This window comes from Plodia interpunctella, chromosome 28 (genome assembly GCF_027563975.2).
Source record: "Plodia interpunctella isolate USDA-ARS_2022_Savannah chromosome 28, ilPloInte3.2, whole genome shotgun sequence".
In the NCBI taxonomy this organism is placed as follows: domain Eukaryota; kingdom Metazoa; phylum Arthropoda; class Insecta; order Lepidoptera; family Pyralidae; genus Plodia; species Plodia interpunctella.
In genome coordinates, this window is record NC_071321.1 from 853,983 (window position 1) to 878,360 (window position 24,378).

At 35.7% G+C, this 24,378-nt stretch overlaps 1 protein-coding gene across 1 annotated transcript in view; it reads right to left on the reverse strand.

Moving 5' to 3' along the window:
• The window catches only part of LOC128681734 (homeobox protein PKNOX2-like), a 36,269-nt gene that overhangs the window by 4,719 nt on the left and 7,172 nt on the right, over positions 1–24,378 (reverse strand). Inside the window, exons 2-10 of the mRNA XM_053765865.1 lie at positions 11,169–11,267; positions 10,513–10,702; positions 9,760–9,889; positions 8,831–8,907; positions 8,266–8,356; positions 7,507–7,581; positions 4,075–4,202; positions 1,382–1,517; positions 120–200 (exon numbers count right to left, since the gene is read on the reverse strand). Coding sequence (XP_053621840.1) covers positions 120–200; positions 1,382–1,517; positions 4,075–4,202; positions 7,507–7,581; positions 8,266–8,356; positions 8,831–8,907; positions 9,760–9,889; positions 10,513–10,702; positions 11,169–11,242 — 982 coding nt within the window. The 5' untranslated portion in view covers positions 11,243–11,267. The remainder of the gene's footprint in view (positions 1–119; positions 201–1,381; positions 1,518–4,074; positions 4,203–7,506; positions 7,582–8,265; positions 8,357–8,830; positions 8,908–9,759; positions 9,890–10,512; positions 10,703–11,168; positions 11,268–24,378) is intronic.

A 24,378-nucleotide genomic window follows, 5' to 3' on the forward strand; every position in this document is an offset into this window, starting at 1 on the left:
AGAAGGACATAGGACACCTTTCATCCCGGAAAAATAACTGTTCCCGTGGGAAATTCACGCGGGAGAAGCCACAGGCAAAAGCTGTTAGTTTAATATATTTAACAAAAAAAAAGCTTTACCTGCTGTAAACTGAGGGTTGGAGAGGGCGTCGGGCCAGTATCGCCTGTTTATTGACGATCCGTTTTTACTCTTCTTGCCTCCTGAAAACGAATGGAACATTAAATATTATAATTCTCAACGTATTGAACATTTACTGCGTGAAAACGGCGTAAAATACCCCTTTCGCATAATGTCCCTTTCGCATAACGTCCCTTTCGCATAATGTCCCATTCTCATAATGTCACTTTCTCATAATGTCCCATTCTCATAATGTCACTTTCTCATAATGTCACTTTCTCATAATGTCACTTTCTCATAATGTCCCTTTCTCATAATGTCACTTTCTCATAATGTCACTTTCTCATAATGTCACTTTCTCATAATGTCACTTTCTCATAATGTCACTTTCTCATAATGTCATTTTCTCATAATGTCACTTTCTCATAATGTCACTTTTTCATAATGTCACTTTCTCATAATGTCCCTTTCTCATAATGTCCCTTTCTCATAATGTCACTTTCTCATAATGTCCCTTTCTCATAATGTCACTTTCTCATAATGTCCCTTTCTCATAATGTCCCTTTCTCATAATGTCACTTTCTCATAATGTCACTTTCTCATAATGTCACTTTCTCATAATGTCACTTTCTCATAATGTCCCTTTCTCATAATGTCCCTTTCTCATAATGTCACTTTCTCATAATGTCACTTCCTCATAATGTCACTTTCTCATAATGTCACTTTCTCATAATGTCCCTTTCTCATAATGTCCCTTTCTCATAATGTCACTTTCTCATAATGTCACTTTCTCATAATGTTACTTTCTCATAATGTCACTTTCTCATAATGTCACTTCCTCATAATGTCACTTCCTCATAATGTCACTTCCTCATAATGTCACTTCCTCATAATGTCACTTCCTCATAATGTCACTTCCTCATAATGTCACTTTCTCATAATGTCCCTTTCTTATAATGTTTCTTTCTCATAATGTTACTTTCTCATAATGTCACTTTCTCATAATGTCACTTTCTCATAATGTCACTTTCTCATAATGTTACTTTCTCATAATGTCACTTTCTCATAATGTCACTTCCTCATAATGTCACTTCCTCATAATGTCACTTCCTCATAATGTCACTTTCTCATAATGTCACTTTCGCATGATGATAAACAACTCATTTGTTGAACAATGCAGTCGATGACTTGAAGTTTTGGAATGAATGATGAACCAATTATTTTTTTCATCATTCACTTGTATGAGTGAGTGAACGGAACTAACCAGGTTTATCAGAGCAGTCCAGCATGGGCTGCAGGATCCGTCTGCGGGCGTTGATAAACCAGTTGTTGACTTGGAGTAGCGTCAGGCGAGTCTGCGCCGCCAGAGTGCGTTTCTCCTCTTCCGTCGGGTACGGGTGCTGGAAACGACGATTTTATTGTTAAGTATTTGCGGCGTTCCAAGCCATGGAATTAGTACACACCCCATATTACCCACTAATTCGATGTTCCAAACAAAATGGTACCACTGAGATGACTCTTAGTCAGGTACCGAGATATTTCAGATTTTATGAAAACTGGCATTTTGCGATTTTAATGCAACGTGCGATTTTAATGCGTCTCTGAATCATGTTGCACAACGTGGGAATATTAAGAACTAGTTATTACAGTTTAAACTTTCAATGTCTGTTTTCTCAACGATTTGATTATTGTAAGTGTGAACTTTGAATTGTTTTTCCAATGTATGTGTTAATCACATTTATTGGAAAAACAATTACAAGTACAAAGTAAATATAAAATATAAATGAATATAAATATATTGGGACAAATCACAAAGATTGAGCTAGCCCCAAAGTAATGGGATACTAACTCAACTATACTATATTTTATAACACATACATATATAGATAAACATCCAAGACCCGGGCCAATCAGAAAAAGATCATTTTCCATCATAACCCGACCGGGGATCGAACCCGGGACCTCTCGGTTCAGTAGCAAGAACTTTACCACTGCGCCACCGAGGTCGTCAAAAGTGAATTGTTTTTTTATTCCATACGATCAATAAACTATTTAAATATCTAAATAAAGCCTCAGCTCAATACCACCCAAGTGATACATCAACGATTGGAACGTCAGATTTTTGTTTATTTTTTTTTATTTATTTTGTTCGCTAACTGACTAACAGCTTAGCTGATATATTCAAGCTTTTACCAAACACATAAATAAAACAAATTTCCAACCAAAAACAGTATTACTACTATATTTCCGCGTCTAGCAATTTCCCAGAAGATTGTCTGGACGAAATTGCTTCCAGCGTGGTCGCCTTCTGCACAATGTATGTCAATCATAATGCCATGTTATGTGTGATAATACATTTTGTACTTAGGAATATATACTATGTAACTAATTTGTGCAATAAAGTGTTATTGCATTGTAATACAGATGATTGTACAAAAACATATTAAGTACTTTGAATAATTTATTTATGGAACACGAAAATAACTGAAGCATTAATTAACAAATCTTGCACTGTTCTGTTGTATTCTACATTCCACAAACTTTCGCATTTATAAATAGTTACTAGCTTTTGCCCGCGACTTCGCCCGCGTTGATGTCCCACGGGAACAGTCACTTTTCAGGGATGAACTTCATCCTATATTTATATGATAGAGCGTGAAGTGGTAACAACCAAGCAAAAATTATATTAGCTAAGATTAGTAATTAGTATACGACAGTTGTTTGTTACTTCTTCACGCTCTCCTACTCAAACAATATTGTTGAAATTTTGCATACTGATAGTTCCAAATATGAAGAAGGACATAAAGTACCTTTCCTGAAAAAATAACTGCTCACGTGCAAAATATAATTCCAACTTTCACAACATTCACGAAATCCCAAGCATAATTTTCATAGAACTTCAGAAATCGCGCTCTCGGACCGCACTCGCGTGGGAGATGTACGAGAACATAGTAGCGGCCAACAAATCAAACCTTCCCTATTGTGGATCACAGGTAAAAATATAAATAAATAAATATATTAGGACAAATCACACAGATTGAGCTAGCCCCAAAGTAAGTTCGAGACTTGTGTTATGGGATACTAACTCAACTATACTAAATTTTATAACAAATACATATATAGATAAACATCCAAGACCCGGGCCAATCAGAAAAAGATCATTTTCCATCATGACCCGACCGGGGATCGGACCCGGAACCTCTCGGTTCAGTGGCGAGAACTTTACTACTGCGCCACCGAGGTCGTCAATATAGTATAATATAGACTTCACAATATAGTTAGTATAGCCATTTCCCGCCCAAACTGACATACAAATCTAAGTTGACACAACAAATTCAAATTAATTTATTTCGTAGGTATGGTATACAATAGAGGATTTCTCCATGTTCCGCCATAAGGCATACAAAATTTTAACAAATAGGTTTGCGTTATTATATTTATTACATTATAAAGCAATATCATGCAGAAATTAACTATAGGTAATTTATTATGTCAAGTATATATAAATATCAATTATGGAAATCAAATATTAAATTACTAAATTAATTAATTACTTAGTCAAATTTGTCATTAAGGTATTCATTGACTGAATAATATGCATTGTCAATTGGAGTAATTCTCTCTTATAAGTATTAAAATTACAACAATGTAAGTACCTATATCTTGAAGCGGTGGTGGTGTAATGGTAAAGACGCCCGCCTGTGGATCGAAAGGTCCCAGGTTCGAATCCTGCTCGTGCCACATGAGTTTGTATACCAATCTCGACTTTCATCGACCACCATTTGCTTCCGGTGAAGGGAAAACATCGTGAGGAAACCTGCACACTGGTCGATTATCAACTTGTGTGTGAAATGGAGAAGGCAATGGCAAACCACTCGATTAATAATGCCAAGAAAGTTGTCTAGTGTGTTTCATTCCATGTAATGAGCACGAGCGTCAGTGATGTGATGTACTCACGACGAGATGCTGGAACAGCCAGGCGCGCAGCAGCTGCGTGGCGTGCCGCGGCAGCACGCCGCGCTTGCCCGCCTCGTCCTCGTCCTCCGGCGGCGGCGACAGCGACACAGACGAGTTCGAGTTCGTGCCTAAGCGGCGGAAATCACTTTGCATTTAACGACCTTGCAATATTAATCAAATCGGGCATGTCTACAGCAGACCTGTCATCAACTTTTACAGAACGATTCTTATGCAACTCAATTCAATTTTTGGCAATTAAAACGAATCGCATTCACACTAAGAATTAAGTCGATGTAACGAATTTGCGATGCAGAGATCAGTTATGGTCGTAAAGTGGATCGCGTTTTGAGATGATGGTAAGCGCCCAGTTCACAGGAACCATGTTCACCGAAAGAACGTTTCGTCGAAAATTATTTTTTCTGGATAAGTTTGAATTAAAATAATTGGGGTTAGGATAGGTACCTACCTATATAAGAACACGATTGTAAACTTAACGTAGCTTGAGATATTAAAAAAAATCTGTAAAACGTGCTTTCTGTGAACAGTTTTTCTGTCTGAGGTTCCACACTCAATAAAATTTTATACAAAAATGTCATTTTTACCACAAACTTAGGTATATTTTCATCAGAGTGATCTTGTGGCATTTAACGTCTGACAATAAACCCATGATCATTCGTTAAAGTAAAATAAAAATTATTAACATTTATTCAGAAATTAGGCCTTCACAGGCACTTTTTTACGTCAAATTCCAAATTAAATGATATTTACCAAAACTCTAGCATTACGGAACGACTACTGCTGAGAAGAAATGCCGAAAGAAACTCATTCAAACAGTTCCCCCTTAGAGCCGATCCTGGCTGCACCATAAAGTCATGCTTATCATAATAACGCATTGTCATGGAAACTGAAGCGACGTGGGAAATTTCAACTCTGTATGACAACTGGAAGTAGGTGAAATGTAACTTGCAAGATTTGATTACAGACAACGGGACAGGTGTAACTATATAAAAGTTTGTAAAATTCGCTTATATTTGAACAAATAAATCTCAGTCTGCGTTTGGGTTTCACATCATTGTATGATACCACTCGACGCTCGAAGTTGTGACCGCTCGATCGATGCAATATTTTTAAGTGAGGGTAAACAAACGCACACCGAACACTTAACAATAGTGAGACGCAAATTTGTACGCGCATACCGAACGTAGATTTTGTTGTGTTAAATTTAATTGTGTTGTTCTCAATTGAAGTGAATTTGTTCTAATTCTTAATGTGAATAAATATCTTAAACCATTTAGTTATTTAAAATCGCCAAAATCATAAATTATGAGTACTATGAAGCACAATTTTTAATATATGTATAAGACCTATATTTGTTAATTGACGTCCTTGGAGAAAAGGCTGCGGTGAAGTTTGTTGCGCCGCTTCTTCTTCACCTGCGCTTTGGAAGCCGGCAGTAGACTTAGTTTAAGTAATTTTTGACGTCAATAAGTGATGTATACGAGTATCATCCTAAATTGAATAAAGAATTTTGAATTTTGACAATTTTTTGCAAGCAATAACAAAATAGAATCAACAATAAATACACACAAATTGTGATGTTGAAATTTGCTGAGCACATGATATTCGGCCGACAAAAAAAATATTCAGCTTTTCAAAATGACATATACTTTTTATTACAAGTTTTGCTAATTTTGTAAAATCAAACGAGTCCCTATTTCCGAAACTGGCATCATTAAATACTAGGATAAATAATACCCAAAGACGGGGGACTACATACTTAATGCACCTATTTGTAGAATGGCACCAAAGATTTACAACAAATTGCCGCAAGAACTAAAAAAAATTGAAAATCTAAAAACCCGAAGCGCTTGACTTCTCCCCCAATACAAATGTTACTATAGTGTAGATTCTTTAAATGACCAATGCATAAAGTAGACTTTGTCTGCTTAATTGATGTTGACAAGTTATTAATATTTGTAAGTATATAAGACAGAGCATAGTGATGCTTGATTAATTGATTGATTACGTAATTCTTTGATTCCGATGATTACGTAATTGTATGCCATTGATTTCAACTGTATTATTGTTATAATAATATTATTTTAATAACCTATGTCTCATAAATAAATATTCTTATTCTTTATTATAAATCTTCTTCAAATTTTGCTTATATATAGTTAGAATTATGGTTAACAACATAGGGTATGTGTCACCTCGGAAAAATAACTGATCCTGTGGAAAATTTACGCGAGCGAAGTCGCGGGTATATTTTATTTATTTATTTATTTATTCACGCACAAAACAGATTACAACAAATATAAAATATTCATAGAGATAAAATACAAAGAAAACAGGCTGTAATCCAAACATGTGCTTACAGAGAATATTAGGTATAAAGCTAGTATTATTGTATTGAACATACATAGATATCAGAATATATATATATATGTACGTCATCCACATTTTACAAAAGTATTTTCTATTATTGTCTGTGGTTTTTCCATTTCTATCACATTTAGTTTTATTATTCTTATAAAAAAATTAATTATTCATACACTTTTCCCCAATTTATTTCTTTATTTCATTATAAACTAGCTTTTGCCCGCGGTTTCGGCCGCGTTCATTTTCCGGGATGAAAAGTATGTCTATACTTGAAACTACACGTACTTATGCAAAATTTCAAGAAGATTGGTTGAGTAGATAGAGCGTCAAGAGGTAACAAATAAACAAACTTACTTTCGCATTTATAATATTATATACAAGCAGAAGTACTTATATAAAATCTACTCCTAAGATCCCGTATGAAGAGATAAGTTACACAAATTCACCGATAGATGGCGTTGTACGATATTGAAACGCGCAATGGTTTGTCTTTCAACAAAGTATAATAGCTAAAACCGATTAATAATCATTACTTACGAGGAATTCCTAGTCTTAAATTTTAGGGTATAATTTTTGAAGACCCTTTCATGGGTTTGGTGTTAAATGTGGCGTGTGGATCCGCCCTAGAATAGGACCACTAAATATCTCCCCGTGGAGGTCGTAAGGGACACATAATAATAGCATTCCCAAGAAGAGTTGACGTCAGGCAATCGGTCGGTTGTAAAATCACAGCCGAATGTTAAAAATGTTTGTTATTTTTTACGCTGACCCAGGCTTCGCGGCGTCTCAGCCCCGAAAGCAACTAGCAGATGGCAGTACTTTGTAGCTTTTGAGATATACTATATCATTTAAAATTGCCTGTGAAGTTCTAATTTCTGAATTAATTAATGCTTTGACATTATGTAAAAGAAACGGAAATTTTACAGCTATCAGTGCGTATTAATTACTTTTAAAATAAACAAAATTTTGATTCTGGTCCACTCGATATTGGCTCGCGACTCACGCGATTTTAAGACACCTTGGCTCAGATTGTAAATCTAATGAACTTACCAGTGAAAGAATCAGTCGTTATTAGTCCAGCGCCAATTTGGCTAATTGGAGTCGAACCTTGGACTACTAGTGGAGCTGGAAACCAAAACAATATTGTAAGTCATTTTCATTGTAATATCCCAATTTACTAGTGTAAAAATGTATTTTTTTACTACAAAAGATTATGCAAAGGCATTTGATTGCCTTGATCACTATTATATAGTATGGAAACTTGGTTTAAAATTAGGAAGTTCTAAAAAAATCCTTTGCAATCAATGTTTTTACACATTGCATTAGGTACATATTGGATTCAGTTGGGTCCAGCCAGTATTTAGAGTATTACATAGTATGGTGTACCGCAAGGATGTATTCTAGATCCACAATTTATTTTGATTGCTCGCCCCTTCTAACTTATTAGTTAGAAGTGTGTGTGAATGGCGATTAAAATTAAAATAAAATAAAATAAATAAATATATTAGGACAAATCACACAGATTGAGCTAGCCCCAAAGTAAGTTCGAGACTTGTGTTATGGAATCAACGATACTATATTTATAACAAATACTTATATAGATAAACATCCAAGACCCGGGCCAATCAAAAAAAGATAATTTTCCATCATGAACCGACCGGGGATCGAACCCGGGACCTCTTGATTCAGTGGCAAGAACCTTACCACTGCGCCACCGAGGTTGTTTATTATAATTAAATATTATAGTCATAAGTACCAAGTAAAGAGTTTCCCAGTAAATCACATACGTTATTTTGATGATATACTTACGTGGGTCTCTGTGTTGTGGCGGGAAGGGTAGCTCCGTATGTGGGAACACGGCTGAGGGGAAAGGGGGCGCCGAGGGGGGCGCCGGGGGGGACTGCAACAAGAGTAAATAGAATTCATTCAAAATTCTACTCGTAATTGTCTAATTGACTGGTTAAAAACAATCATATTTAACTAAGCAAACACAATAAATTAAATGACACTTTCATTGATCAATTTCAAATGTTTCCTAATATATTAAATACTAGAAGTTCATCCGCGACTTCGTCAGCGTAGAATAGTTACTTCTGATAGCATAATTATATTTATTGTGATCAATGTTACCCATTCCAGATTACTAATTCCTAGGACCAATATTTTTGTGTTTGTCTTTGATCGTATTTTCAAAATTATTTTTATACAAACTTTCACCAACTATAAATCTTTTGGGGGTTGATTGTTGGCCTATTTTTGTACAGGGTCTACAACTGCACACATATCAAATTACATCAAGACAGACAGACTTTCGCACTAATTATATTAATATGGAGTATGGATAATAATATCAAACGAAACATACATTTCATACCTGATATTGTGGAGAATTGGAAGTGCTGGAGTGCTCGTCGATGGATCCTGATAGATTATTGTTGCTCTCGACACCACCTGAAACGATTACAATCAAATAATTAATCAAACAATTATGTGATGCTCGAGAATTCAGTCTTCAAGTTATAAATATGGATATTTCATTCCGTGTACGTACATACCTTTTGCCCACAGATTCGGCCGCGTTTTCGTGCGTTCGCTCATATATATCGTGTATTATTATCGATATCTCGGGATCCTAGTGAAGTATCACAATGAAACCTATACCAAATTTTAAGTTAGACCGTCCGCTATACAACTGTGAAAATCGCATCAAATTCCATCCAGTAGTTTTTGTGTGAATCGCGAATAAACATCAGACAAAAAATAAAAATAAAATTGTTTTGGCTTCTATTAGTCTCATAACCTTAAACCAATAAATTAAGTATGGGAATACTTAATTTTCTTTAATATCTCCTCATTTAATAAATCAATTATTCAGAAACTTCCACAAACACTTTTTTACGTCAATTTGCATCTTGCATTGCCTATCAAGTCACATGCGATATATCTGTCCTTCTCTAGCTGTAGACCAGAAATGGAAGTTCAGAATAGTTATGAGCAGATTCTTACTCTTTATCTTGGTCTTGAGACAGACGATGTGTCTGTCCTTATCTAACTCCAACAGATGATAATGGGGACTTAGAATCATAGTCTCACCTTCAACCTGGAGCTAGTTCTTACTCTGCATCAGGTCTTGATAACAGGTTGTGTATTCTTCCTCTAGCTACAGCAGGTATAATTTGAGGACTTGGAAAGTCTCACCTACAAGATAGTCGGTCCTGGGCATATTCTGTGTCTCGGTCTCATCTGTCTCTGTACAGATGAGTTTGGTCCTTCTCTAGCTGTTGACCTGGAATGAAGTCTCACCTCCAGAATAGTCAGTCCTTAGCAGGTTTTCACTTTGCATCTTGGTCTTGAGACAGGCGATGTATCTTCCGCAGAAGTCGCGACACAACTCCTGAACCTTCTCCAATTCCAACAGATGGATCCTGAGAACCTGGAATTGAAACAGATTTCGGTATAATCTAAACATGTAGGGTACTTTTCATCCCGAAATTCCCATGGGAGCAGCTAGTAAATCGTAATAATATAATAAATGCGAAAGTTTGTGAGGATGTATGTGTGTGTGTATGTATGATACTCTTTAACGCAAAATGTACTGGACAGATTGTTATGAAATTTGGTACACTGGTAGAATATAAACTGAAATAACACCTAGGGTACTTTTATCCCGAAATTCCCACGGAAACGAAACCCCGGGGCGAAGCTAGTTATCTATATACATATAAAGAAGACACTGAATTACTGACTGACATATCAACGCACAGCGCAAACCGCTGGGTCTAGAAACTTCAAATTTAGCACGTAGGTTCCTTATGTAGTCGATGGGTGTACTAAGAAAGGATTTTTCAAAATTCATTGGGGTAAAAAGGGGGTTCAAAATTTGTATGGGGGTATATTGTATGTATAGTGAATGAGTTATTGAAGGGAAAATCAGTCTAGTATCAAATAAAAAAGGATCGTGCTAACTCCCGTTAATATAATTATAGCTATACTATTTAAACAGTGTTGGTTAACTCATGTAAACCCCATCATGCCAGAGGGGATCACCATATCTACCTGTATGCTCTTAATCATCAGCCCGTCGATCTCTGGGTCGTCGACGAGGAACGGGCGGCGGTCCCTCCGCTGGTGCAGCACGAAGGCCTGCAGGTCCGCGCCGAACGCGTCCGCGGCCGGAGGCTCCGCCCCCGCTGTGGCTTGTTCGCATCGCTCCAGGAGCAGCGCTAGGAGGGGGAAGAGGGGGTGCCTGGAACACAGACGTGTTTGAAATTGAATAAATTGTGAATGTTTCATAAACGACTCAACTTTTTAAGAAACGATTTTGATAATCAACGAACTTAAAAATTCTATTGACAGATCCTACATAACTTTTAAATTTTATCAAAATCAGACCAAAACGGTTCGAAAGTTATCGCGTTACAAAAATACATACATACATACATACATACATACATACATACAATGAAGGCGGTATGTGAATATGTTTGTTACATCTTTAGGTCGGGCCAATATTTGTCTGTTTTGGTATTGAGGTAGCCTGTACGTGGATTAGCACATAAGGTAACATGGCTAAGAACACTCGGGATAAAATTTTCCATGACACATAAAAAACTAAACGAAAATCGGTTCATGCGTTTAGGAGCTACGATGCCACAGACAGACAGACAGACCCCTCTTTTTACGTCGGAAGTTAAAAAGATGATGAATCTTACTTGTAGACGGCACGTTTGTCGGCCTCGAACTGCGCCTGGTCGGCGTCTGCGGCAGGTGCGGCGCCCCCCTGCATGCCGCCGCTGTCAGCGACGACTCATCTGCGCGACAACGAGAACTGCATCACAATTTGTTTGGTGCACAAAGTAGGAAAAGGTGACGGTTTATTGCAATTTTTGTTTTCGTTTGTTGCGACGACAAAGATGAATGAAAAAAAGCGATCTAACTAAATTTGTGTGACGGTAAGTACGCGGGGCTGAGGCAAATGAGTGGGGTACGCTGATTCGCCACAACATTTGGTCGTTCGGTTCACAGGACGAAAAACAAAATAAGGGCGGAAGTCATTCGATAAAAAAGAAGTCGTGGCGTTACAATAATGACAACAACAACGTGATCAATTATTGAATCGGTAGTTCAACATTTATGTGCAAATGTGGCGTTCAAGTACAGTTTAAATATTGCGTATAGGAATTAGAAACAATATAGGGGGCATCTCGGCTCCGCTACTATCAGTCTCCGCAACATTTGTGACGAATGGGCCACAAGTTGTTTTAATATCCGTTTTTATTGCTAGGGTTGCTGATCGCAGTTTAATGTGGTTTTCCTTCAAAAACAACTAGTGTATTCTCCATGTATTAGTGTAGTTTGAGATTTTCTTTGTGTAGCTTTGAGAAGTATCTTATTTGTGATAAAATGCTCGCAAAAGTACATCAATCTTTTATTATTTCAACTAGTTTAGTTTTATTATTTTAACTACATTTTATTTTAGGAAGACCAGTATGAGCCACGCACACCAACGACATAATGCACAGCGAAGACTATTTTAGTACAATATTTTTATACTGCTAAACGTTTTTTCTTTCTTTCTTTCTATTTAGAGAGAACAGAAAAATTCATATGTCGTAATTTTCGCAGTATTAGTTTAATTATAGTTTTGAATGATTGGTCACTTGATTCAACACGACGCCTTATTTGAAACTATTTTTGAATGGAAGAAGAGGTCCAGGGAGAGCGAGGAAGAGCTACGCGAGCAACTGAAAGAGAAGGCAGGCGTTGTGTCGTATCGAGACCTTAAAAGCAAAGCCGAGGATAGAGGCGTGGCGTATACTCCACCGACAAGAGCATAGCTCTTAAATAAGGAAAAAGATAATTTTGTATAAATATTATGTTGAATTTAAATAGCCAAGTGTGTCGAAAGGGGCCTTAATTTGATGTGCGTGTGGTCTGAGGGCCTGTTCCTTAAACTCGGGGAATTTTGAGTTGTCTTCAATCAAACCTCACTTGGGTTAAAAAACGTCACAAGATGGATTCCCAATATAACTAGATGTTGCCCGGGTCTTCGCTCCCGTGGGAATTGTGAGATAAAATATAGCCTATAGCAATCTTGGATAATGTACCTCTCTAGTGGTGAAAGAATTTTAGAAAACGGATCGGTAGTTTCGGATCTTACCCGCCTCAATCGTCCAATAGATCTCCTCGGTCCAATAGATTTTGCGTGAGAGTATCAAACATACAAACTCACAAACGCTTACCTCTTTAAAATAATAGTGTAGGTTATGGGGATACTTGTAAGATAGTAGCTTCGGTAAATATAATTTAATTTAGAATATGACGTAAAAAAAAATATTTTAGAATTAAGTATGAGGATAAGTATAAGACATTTTGTGAATTTTGCTATTTCGGCATCCCTGATTCATATTCTTGTTGGCAAGTTGTTTATCCTGTTTGTGTAAACTTTTGTTTTGTGTTTATAGGTCTGTCTGTGATATGAATTCTACTTATTTTAGGTTATTTGCTCGTGTGTAACCGAACCACTCGGGGGTTCGGTATAACATCACCCTGTCATTCATAAGAAAGTCTGTTTCTGTCAATGTCAAATGTTATAAAGTGCGACATTTCAAAAAAAAATAAAAAAGTTAAACTTTTCATTTTTTTTTCACAATAGAATAACTAATAATAATTAACTAGATTTTGGATTTGTGTCACTGAAACAGAAAAGGATCACGTGCATAATAGAACAGGAACTATTTAATATGTAACCTATAACATATATACTATACTATTTTTAAAAAGAGGTAAGCGTTTCTGAATTTGTATGTTTGAGGCGGGTAATCTCCGAAACTATGGAACCGATTTCAAAAATTCTTTCACCATTACAAAGGTACATTATCCGAGATTGCTATAGGCTATATTTTATCTCTAAATTCCCACTGGAGCGAAGCCCCGGGCAACATCTATTACTATATATTTTACAAGCTTTTATTTAACTTGCAATGCAAATATGTACGTTCTGGAATCTTATAACTCTGGCAACCCCACAAAGGTTTGGACCCCATGATTCTGTATACAAACAGGTATTATTTGATTACGTACAGGAAAAATCTTCCCAAAAATATAGGAGGAAAAACTGTATAGAGCCCAAGCTACGTACGAGAAATTACTAGCTTACACGAGCTACTTCTACTGGTAGTCATTCGGGTTCGTCATCCATATCGGGTGTGTTATTGCTGACAGTGGTATCGAGTTCTATTCAAGTCGCCTAAAGGCATCTGACGTGACTTACGACTACCCACCGCCATCTAGTGGCAAGTACAGGTGGAGGGTCTTAGTAAGTAAATAGAAATACCATGATCAAACACTTATTCATAAAATAAACCTTTATTGATATGTATATTACTATATATACAACTAGCTGCACCCCGGGGCTTCGCTCCCGTGGGAATTTCACGATACAAAGTACCCTATGTGTTACTCCAGGTTAGATTGTTATGAAATTTGGTACAGGGGTACCTGTACGGTAACCTGTACGAATCGGCCAATAGATTTTGCGTGAAAGAGTATCAAACATACACACACACATACATCCTCACAAACTTTCGCATTTATTATATTATTAGGATTTACTAGCTGCTCCCATGGGAATTTCGGGATAAAAAGTACCCTATGTGTTTAGATTAGTGAACGAGAAAGAAACCAACATACACACATCCTCACAAACTTTCGCATTTATAATATTTACTTTTTAGGATTCACAAAATAAATAAAACTACAGGCATGTTGAGAAAAAACGCTGGAAGAAACAATATTGATTCATTGCCGTTTATAATTGACCTACAAATGCTTGTGGACTAAGAGCTAAATACCCACTTAAATCTTATTCCACCAGTTTCTGATATCTTATTGTAATCTTACAGATAATAAAACCTGCTAGATGTGATGTGATTGGCCCTATCCTACACTTGTGAAACGCAATTTATTAATCTGTCCAATATGTTACACAATAGAATATAAAGTTTTTTTTATCAACAAGCGTCGAAACAGGTCCGTAGTTTAAATTATTTTTTTAATTAAAAAGTATTGTGAAGGTACATGAAATTCTAATAAAAATAAATATCATAAGATTTACTTTTAATTTATATGGATGCAAAAATCGTAGCTTAGGCTCTGTTCTGTCTACTCTGCTACTAAAAGAAAGCGTGTGCTGGGAATAATTACCGTCGCTTCATTTATCCGGCAAAGAAAATATTTGGCGGGAAAAGGCTTTGTTTTCTTTATTAATTTTTAACGTTTATTAACGTTGGGTTGCCATGATATGAAACATAGACTACGTCCATTGGGGTTTTAAAATAATTCTATATTTTTGCAGTTTCATATTAATTTAAAGTTTCAGAATTTTCACGTACAATAGGCTCGTTGACAATTTTTTGTTTCGATGACAGTCGAAAGTTTTTATATTATTAGAAACACCAGTAAAAAAATACTATGGTAACGACAATAAATAAAAAAATAAATAAAATTCATTTATTTCAGACCCACATTAGTCCATAGTTATATAGATATGTTGTTAGTAAATAGATTTGAAGGTTAGTAACAAAATGAACTTACATGCTATGTTAGTATTGTTAGTTACTTATATTAAATAACAATTTATATAAGGCCCAGACCTATCTCTACCCAGTGTCTCTGGATGGACAATACTTTTAAAGATATGACAAAAATAAAATACAACATTTTCGGAATCGTCCAAACGCTCCATGCTACACGACACGAACGTGTGACGTCACAACGTGCTAAAATGTTCGCCAAGAAAGATATGTTTGTTCGACAGCTACATTAAATATTACGTTTACGGTGATGACTTCTTAATAAAAGTTGTTACAAAATTTTAGTTTTTTATGATGATCGAGTTTTTATAATTCCATATATTTTTAAAATGGACTTTACAACCAAATTTAAATATCCAGCTGCATTGTTACAGTCTATGAATTATAATATTGATGATAAATATATCTATATTTTACCTAGATTATACATAAGTTTTTACGTGTAACATTTAGACTATTGTATTATGTATTTATAATTGTATGTTATTTTTAATATATATTTACATCTATTTATATATTTATGTATTTAGATTTTACTCTTCCCATGTACATCTGTTTATTTTCTTACAATTTATAGTCTTCTCTGTTCATGTTGTGCGTTATTACGTCTGCCTGGCCTGCTACTGTGTCCACGTCCTCTCGACCTGTCGCCCGTTGACTGTAAGAGATCCCTACATGGGATGAGTCCGCCGCTGTACAATGTATCTTTCTTGTATTAATTTTGATTAATGTACTTATTTTCGTGTAATAAAATTATTACAAACAAACAAGTTTTACAATTATCTGACCTTGTCAACTCTATTATAAATAGGATGAATGGATTATGGACAATACATATATCGATCGTAAAAGAAACTATGAATTTTCCACATACACTTTGACATAATATTATTTAAGTTAGAGGCATGTCCTATTGCTCCGTTGCGAACACGCTGCTCCGTTGTTTTCCATAAGTTTTGACGTACGAGGCGAATAAGGAACGCATGCCTTAAGGGGATACATGACTGCACACTAGCGCCACCATTTTGACCAATTTCTTTTGTCTATCAGCGAAAACTAAAAAATCGTCTATCCAAATTATTCTACGCCAGATAAAGGAATTCATTGCAACGTATAATAGTTTTCCATTACACAATGTAGTCGCAGTCTACTATGCAGATTTTGGTGGCCACCATTTTCGGTTTAGTAAGTAGTGTATGTATATACCTTAGCAGCTAGCAACAATAGTATTCCCAAAGAGGGTTGACATCAGGCAGACTGGCGGTTGTAAAATTTTTACGCTGAGTCCGGGTTTCTGGGCGCCACAGCTCCGAGTGTAACCGGGAACTCGCCAGGATGAATAAGAAGAGGTTTTGGAAGATAAATGTTGTTCACATCAGTGTCTGATGACAAAATTTGTCTGATGAAATTTCTAAGTTACATCAAAGTTGGTATATCAAAGCCAGGCATACTATTGTTAGGATCTTGTTTAACTCTAAAGACGATTGCTGTATAAAGAAATGTATTTTATTTTTATATTATTTGGGACACACATATAACAGACTTCGTAGCCGAAATATTTCAAAGTAACAACGTAACAGCCTTATAAAAATTAAAAAAAAAGCTACTTTGTGTTGCCAGCAACAACTACATTTGTGATGCATATTTGAATGATTTTTTTATTCTATCCTGTCTTGTTTCGTATGCAACACGCGTAACCATTTAGGCGCTATGATGTCACATCAAAATCTATTTGCAAAATTGGTATCACCGAATTAACGGATACCCGGGTAGTGTTGATAATGACAAATCGGAACCCTTATAGGATCGCTCGTGCGTCCGTCCGTCTGTCCGTCCGGACCATAAAAAAGGGTAAATTTGGTAAGATATGACCATAAAAACATAGAAGTGCAGAGTAAATATTATTTTTTTTGTAATTAATTTTTGGGTAAGTTAGGAAATTAAAAAAGAAGTTTGCAAACCTTATTGTGTCATAATTTTTTTATTTCAAATAAAAAGGCTCGTTATGAGGATCTCAAATATAGTTTTGTTATTATTGTAGATTTTTAATACAATTTATAAAATTATGACAATACGTATGTATATATTTTAACATTATCAACATCAACGCAGGCACTAAAATATAAATTCTTCACTGAAAAATAGTTTCCAACAGCATTATTTAACGAACTGCCATTTTGTTGCCAAAAACAAATGTCATTTCAATAAATCCCGCCAAAACTTTTCAGCGGCTGTGTCTATGGTACGTGTGTTTTGTAAATATTCAAAATTCGCGGCCCGATCGAACGCAGTCGGCATTCGAATGGCCAACTTAACGTTTGCGCTGGGTTGCTAGTGTTGGCAACGATGTCGATAGTAAGTATAATTTTTATTTTTAAGTGATTTATTTTTGGCCAGATTGTCATAAATTTATTTTTATAATATGAAAACACCTAAAGAAACTAAGATTAAATACATACACAAAAATGATAAAACATAGTTTAAGCTAAAGTAGCTAAGGGTTCCGTACCATTATATGTATATAAAATTGGCCAAAAAATCTCGTTTTTCATAAGTGAAATCGAACAGGGTCCCAATTCTCGTCCAATAGAAAAAAGTTCATATTCGTAAAAAAAAATCGATGGTAACACTTTTTCCTTATGATATTCACAATCGAAAGTTCTATCGTCAGACAATCGAAATTAGCTCACATCACGCGTCGAGTGCCATGAACCATCATCCAATTTACTATGTTAACTTGTCACTGAACCGAGTGGTCCCTGGTTCGATCCCCGGTCGGCTCATGATGGAACATGATCTTTTTCTGATTGGCCCGGGTCTTGGATGTTTATCTATATATGTATTCGTTATAAAATATAGTATCGTTGAGTTAGTATACCATAATACAAGTCGCGAACTTACTTTGGGGCTAGCTCAATCTGTGTGATTTGTTCAAATATGTTTATATTTATTTAATAAAGTTTTTCTTAATAAATAAATTAAAAAATATCGACACTTGCACTCCCTGATTGGGAGATTCCGCGGAAAATAGACATTTCTAGTCTGGAGTGCAACTGAATTATGCAGCAAGCAGATGGGACCACCACTGTTTATAAGAAACTGAGATGGGTTCTTACTTAGTACTTTAATTTTAACTTTTTTTAAGTACTACTTTTCTTTCTAAATTAAATTTTTTGGATCATATGTATTTTTAATACCTACAATATTGATTTTAATTCTTTACAATAAGATTTTTAATAACATTGGAACGTGTGGAGTTAGAATCCTTAGAATAGGACCTCCATATCTTCCCGTGGTTGTCGTACGAGGCGACTAAGGGACACCTAGCCAAGGCAGGCGGCAGGTAATAAAATAACAGCTGAATCTTCAAAATTTTAAGGTTATTTTTACGCTGACGCCTTCGCGGCGTTTCAACTCCGAATGTCACAAGGAACATGCGAAAATTGGAGAGGGCTTTCATCCCGAAATTTCAACAGAAGCGAAGTCCCGGGACGCAGCTGGTATTGAAATAAATTATGTCAAAAATACCTATAACCTAACAATGTTGAGAATGATCAAAGAACATTTTTGAAGCAATTGATTCTAAGTAAGTACTTCTCCAATGCTCCAATTAAAGTGGAAATCTTTTGTTTCTGTCAAAAAAGACACGTACGAACACTTGAACGCGCGCCCAATTAGTTCAATTTCACCAAACTGTGTTGCCATGTCGAAAAATCGTATGAAATTAGAGGGTAAATTGATGATTTTGCTTTAGGCAAGATTTTTTTTTACTAAATATTTTTTTCTATGTACTTGTATGTCGCAAGTCAATCTTAAATTGTAACTCTATTGTTGCCTCTCAACTACCTGGGCTATGTATCCCCTAATCGTCTCGTTTGACTTTCACGGAATAAGCCCACTCCACAGCGGCACTTCATAATATAAGTATATATTATGAATGGTCTTCTAGAGCTTAACCACACGTCACAAATTTCAGAATAAATCTCAAGTAATATTTGTTATATTCTACACAAGTTTACGTAGGTTATTATATATAGGTAATTTCGTTAAATACCAGTAGATTATGGGTAATTTAGCAATTTTTCTGGCTATGCCGCTCCCGCCCGGCACAAAATCAAAATCAAATCATTTATTCAGAAATTAGGCCTTCACAGGCACTTTTTCACGTCTTATTCTAAATTAAATGATATTTACCAAAGCTACAATTCGGAACGACCACTGCTGAGAAGAAATGCCGAAAGAAACTCATTCAGTGTTGGTCCCTATTATGCCAGAAGGGCTTACCATTTTTTAAATATAAATTTATGTATAATTTTTTCGCCGCCACTCCGCCACTGGTTTGACCATTTGAGTGTGCATGACAGTATGTCATGATCTCCATAGTCTTAGACTATTAGTCGTCCCTGACAGAAGGCAAACCCAAGAAGTGCTTGCCTTGATGTCGTCAAGGATGATATGCGTGACAATGGTCTGACAACTAGCGATGCCGACGACCGTGCGACGTGGAGACGAATATGTAGGTAATTGGACCCTGGGCTCCGACGCTTAACGTCTGAAAAACCAGGAAAATGGCGAATTGATAAGAGAGAGAAACGAGACAGCGTTAATATCTGTTGTCCCTCATTACGTGCCCGGCCTAATCTAGCACTTTTGTATGACATCAGCCAAATCCTATCTCATTTGATTACACTAATCATTTCAGTGACGCCTTTGGAGAAAAGGCTGCGGTGAAGTTTGTTGCGCCGCTTCTTCTTCACCTGCGCTTTGGAAGCTGGCAGTAGTCTTAGTTTAAGTGATTTTTGACGTCAAAAATTCTTTATTCAATTTAGGATGATATACATATATCATCCTAAATTGAATAAAGAATTTTTAATTTGAATTCGTATGATATTAATGTCTTAGTTTAGTTTTCTTGGTCTATCGAATGGGGCTCAGAGCATGAGAGATTTAGTAAGTACTTCGTACAAAGTACCTACTAATTCCATGGCTCAGAGTTAGAAGATAATCTATATTATCTATGCTTTCACATAACACATATTGTAGATAGTAATAAAACGTACTGTAGGTACGTGCCCGCGTACAAATCAAAACGTTTTGCATAAATTGCCTATAACAGAACAGTCAGACCGTGCGTGATACAAATATTGTCTGTGGTTTGTTCTACACGTTTGTCTATGGATGATAAATGTATGGATAAAACCTGGGTTTTAGGGTAGGATATGAGATTTGGCACCTCGTTCCATTGTATGTAGTGTAGAGGACATGTGGACTTGCTTATGTATGAGTATATTATTGTATGAGTTGATGAGTATGTCAACTTGATTTAAATTTCACATTATTTTGCGAAGCGTTAATTTATCACATCCTCGTAAGTTTGCGGCTGTGTATTTGCGGCTGTGACGCTTGTAGCCCGGAGTCCGAATTAAAATAAATTTGAACTATTTGAACAATCGCCTGTGACTTCGTGGCTGCTTGAAATCTTGAGAATGCCATGTTATAAACAAATATAAATAAATTAGGACAAATCACACAGATCGAGCTAGCTCCAAAGTAAGTTCGAGACTTGTGTTATGGGATACTAACTCAACGATACTATATTTTATAACAAATACATATATAGATAAATATCCAAGACCCGGATCAATCAGAAAAAGATCACTTTCCATCATGAGCCGACCGGGGATCGAACCCGGGACCTCTGTGTTCAGTGGCAAGAACTTTACCACTGCGCCACCGAGATCGTCAATGTTGACTCGTAGCTGTCAAGATTTTATATCCCTCTGGAGTGAATTATTCCAGGACGAAAACCACACGGCACATTTAGCATCAACTAAGACAGAATGTACATAGTCTTCGTGCTTCCTCGTTTAAAAATCGGCAGCCATTAATAAACACAGGTTGAGAACAAACATATTGTTTAGCACAATTACATATTTTTCACCTTTTAACTTCTATTTTCGACTACTAAGTGAACGTAATGGCTAGCTCGGGGGGTCTGTAATTGGTCGGTCTACGTTGTGAGCGAAAGCGGATTTGGTTATAAGCGAAAGCGACAGAATTATTAATGAAAAATACGAATCGCTCACGTATGATTATTTGACAGAAAAACCGACTATACTCGTAGTAGTATAATTATTTAGTCTAGTAGTACTGGAACTTTTTCAATACGAGTGTGACTCAGTCAGCCCACACCGCGCTCAAATCATCACAGATTCTGATAGAATAATATTTTTATTGAGTTCCTTTTCAGTGTGGCGTAGTTAAAGTTGGAAAAATATTTAAACCTAGATATCATTCTTACACTTAGATGAAATAAAAGAGAAGACAGAGATCGTGTCGTATAGGGAGGTGAAATCGGTGGCTGAGGACAGAATTAGATGGAAAATGCTCCACCGACAAGAACAAAGTGCTTAAATTAATTTATTGATTGATCATTCTTACACGAAATAATCTAACAGACAGTGCGGCCGAACAGATGGAAAGTGATTATCACAGCCTATTGACCGGTCGTCTGCAACACCAGAGACTTGGTGGTCTATAAGTAACTATGTAACGTAAAGTAACTACACATTGTTATTATACCTTGTCAGTCTGTATCCAATCAATCTATGACTTCAGCGCCATGTTCCAAATCTTCACAGATAAACTTTAGCGATCTATAAAATCAAATATTTCCAAATTATTATGTCAGAAATTTTCTTGCTTTTCTCATTATCTTGTTTAGACTACTACGAGTTTGTGAACTACGTCTGTCAATTAGATATATTTTAGGACGTAACAATAAGCATGGGAAGGTCCCTTCCTGGCTGGTATCCTCGACCAAATTCCATATAAACTCCAAAAATAACTCACAATTTTATAATTGTATGTACTTATTATTTATTAACTTTTTGTTATTAGCCTATTTCTTTGTACGTTTGTCCGTAGTAAATTACTGAACATAATAAAAACTGAACACGTTCATGACTTGGACCACCAGCCGTCTTAATGTTTGTTGATTAGCGCTAGCATGTTAAGTTTCAACTGGTTTTGTTTGAACCATTGCTAAAGGAGTTTAGTTAGGATCACACAATAGTCCCAACATCTACACATATGTATATTTCGGGACATAAGGAATTTTATGTTTAAAAGCAAATTTCAAATTTCAAATTCATTTATTTTGTGAACATAGGTATGTAACGCAGGTTGACATGATATGACATTTTTTTTTGTTTATTCCCTCGTTTTATTGAGGAGGCAAACGGTACTAGCCCATACAGCCAAGTCTTTTGTATTGAATATCTATATATACCTATAATAGTGGCTAATATCCACTGAAGAAGAAGGCATAAGCCAAGTCTGTAGTGTAAATGACATAAGCATGTTTATAATTCATTTTTTTACTTGTTGATTTTGTTATTTTTTTAATTCCCGTACCTCATAAGGTTAATACTTTATGTCATAAATGATACCTTCGTTGTACACCTGTCAAAATGACAAAACTTTTTTTTTCCATTACCGCATACTTAGGTAGGTTTCAACACCACACAATAATCATTGCTTCATTTTCTAAATTAACTAAATAATTGCCATCATAATGTAGGTTACCTAAAGATTCTTCAAAACATAAAATTGCACATTGAAAACAAACAACAACTTTTAATCAGTATTATAACAGAAACAAGTTCATGTAGTTTAATCTTCGTTGTTATTCTAATTGTCAAGTATAAAATTTGTTTTGTACAATTCTTCCCGCCATTTAAGTAAATTCCAAAAGGGTTTGAAGATTTGTGGCATACCTACTGCCGCCATTTTGATTTTTTTTCAAAATCGGCGCCAGCCATGAAACGTATATAAATCGATAGCTGACATTAATACCAACAAAAAATATTAAAACAATGACCCTCGTAAAGTGTCAGGTTTCTGAGATAATAACAGTCAAAGTTGTTCACGTGACATCCATAAGCAAGGGTATGTGTTCTGATGAATCAAGATGTTAAAAAAAAAAACTTTTAGAACAAATATGTATGTTGCATTGTATCTGGATATATTTTTCAACTTAATAACATATTTTGTGACCATCTATGATTTTGAAAAAAAATCAAAATGGCGGCAGTAGGTATGCCACGCTCCATAGTAAAATCTTCAAACCCCTTTCGTCTGCGCATTTCGAACAGTTTATGTAAACTGAACTGTATAAATAAATAAATAAATAAATAAATCTATTAGGACAAATCACACCGATTGAGCTAGCCCCAAAGTAAGTTCGAGACTTGTGTTACGGGATACTAACTCAACGATACTATATTTTATAACAAATACATATATAGATAAACATCCAAGACCCGGGCCAATCAGAAAAAGATCATTTTCCATCATGACCCGACCGGGGATCGAACCCGGGACCTCTCGGTTCAGAGGCAAGCACTTTACCACTTCGCCACCGAGGTCGTCGTAAAAGAATCGAGGAAACCTGTACAGTTTTCACAGATTATTAATATACTATTCCATCTTGGAGTATCATATCGATGCCTACAATCGATAATGCCCACAAACTATTTCGATTCTGTGTTGTATAGAAAATTCCATTTTGAGTAGGCACTTATATCGATGTTTACTACAAATATGTATGTCGGGCCGGGCGCGCCACGCAACTCAATATTTGAGCACATATGTTCGGCAGAAGTGCAAATGTTATTTTTATGCGGACTACATGGAAATGCTAGGGATGTAACGCTTTTTATCGATGTTTTTTTATCTCTCAAAATTTGTTATTGTTATAGCATAAATGGAAAAAAAACACGAGTGTGTCAACTGGTTGTAAGCCAATACCGGAGACCATGGACACCGTTTTAGTGAATATTTATAACTAGGCTTCGCTCCCGTGGGAATTTCGGGATAAAAGGTTATTTTCTACCCGTGTACCAAATTTCAAGACAATCGGTCTAATACATAATGCTTAAAGAGATAACAAAAAAAAACAACTCACTTTCGCATTTATAACATTATTTGGTATTATGTGGCGCTTGTTTTAGAATTGCATTTTAAAATTTCTTTTTCTTCTTTTCGATTCGAACAGCAAACAAATTATGTTAATTTAGACCAGCCACAGTAATTCCTTGTCATTTGGCGTACATTTTACAATTTAATACGGCTCTTGAGTTATAATGTCCATTTAAAGTAATATTTTGGTAGGTAATTGTCCGCTATTAGTATTACCCGCTTTTTGTATTAGATATACTGCATCTGGTAGATAATTTTTATAACAAACTCCTTTTAGTGAACATTTATTATTAATTGTGATTCGTAAATGTTTACCTAAGTACATTTTCTTTATGCTTTTAAACTC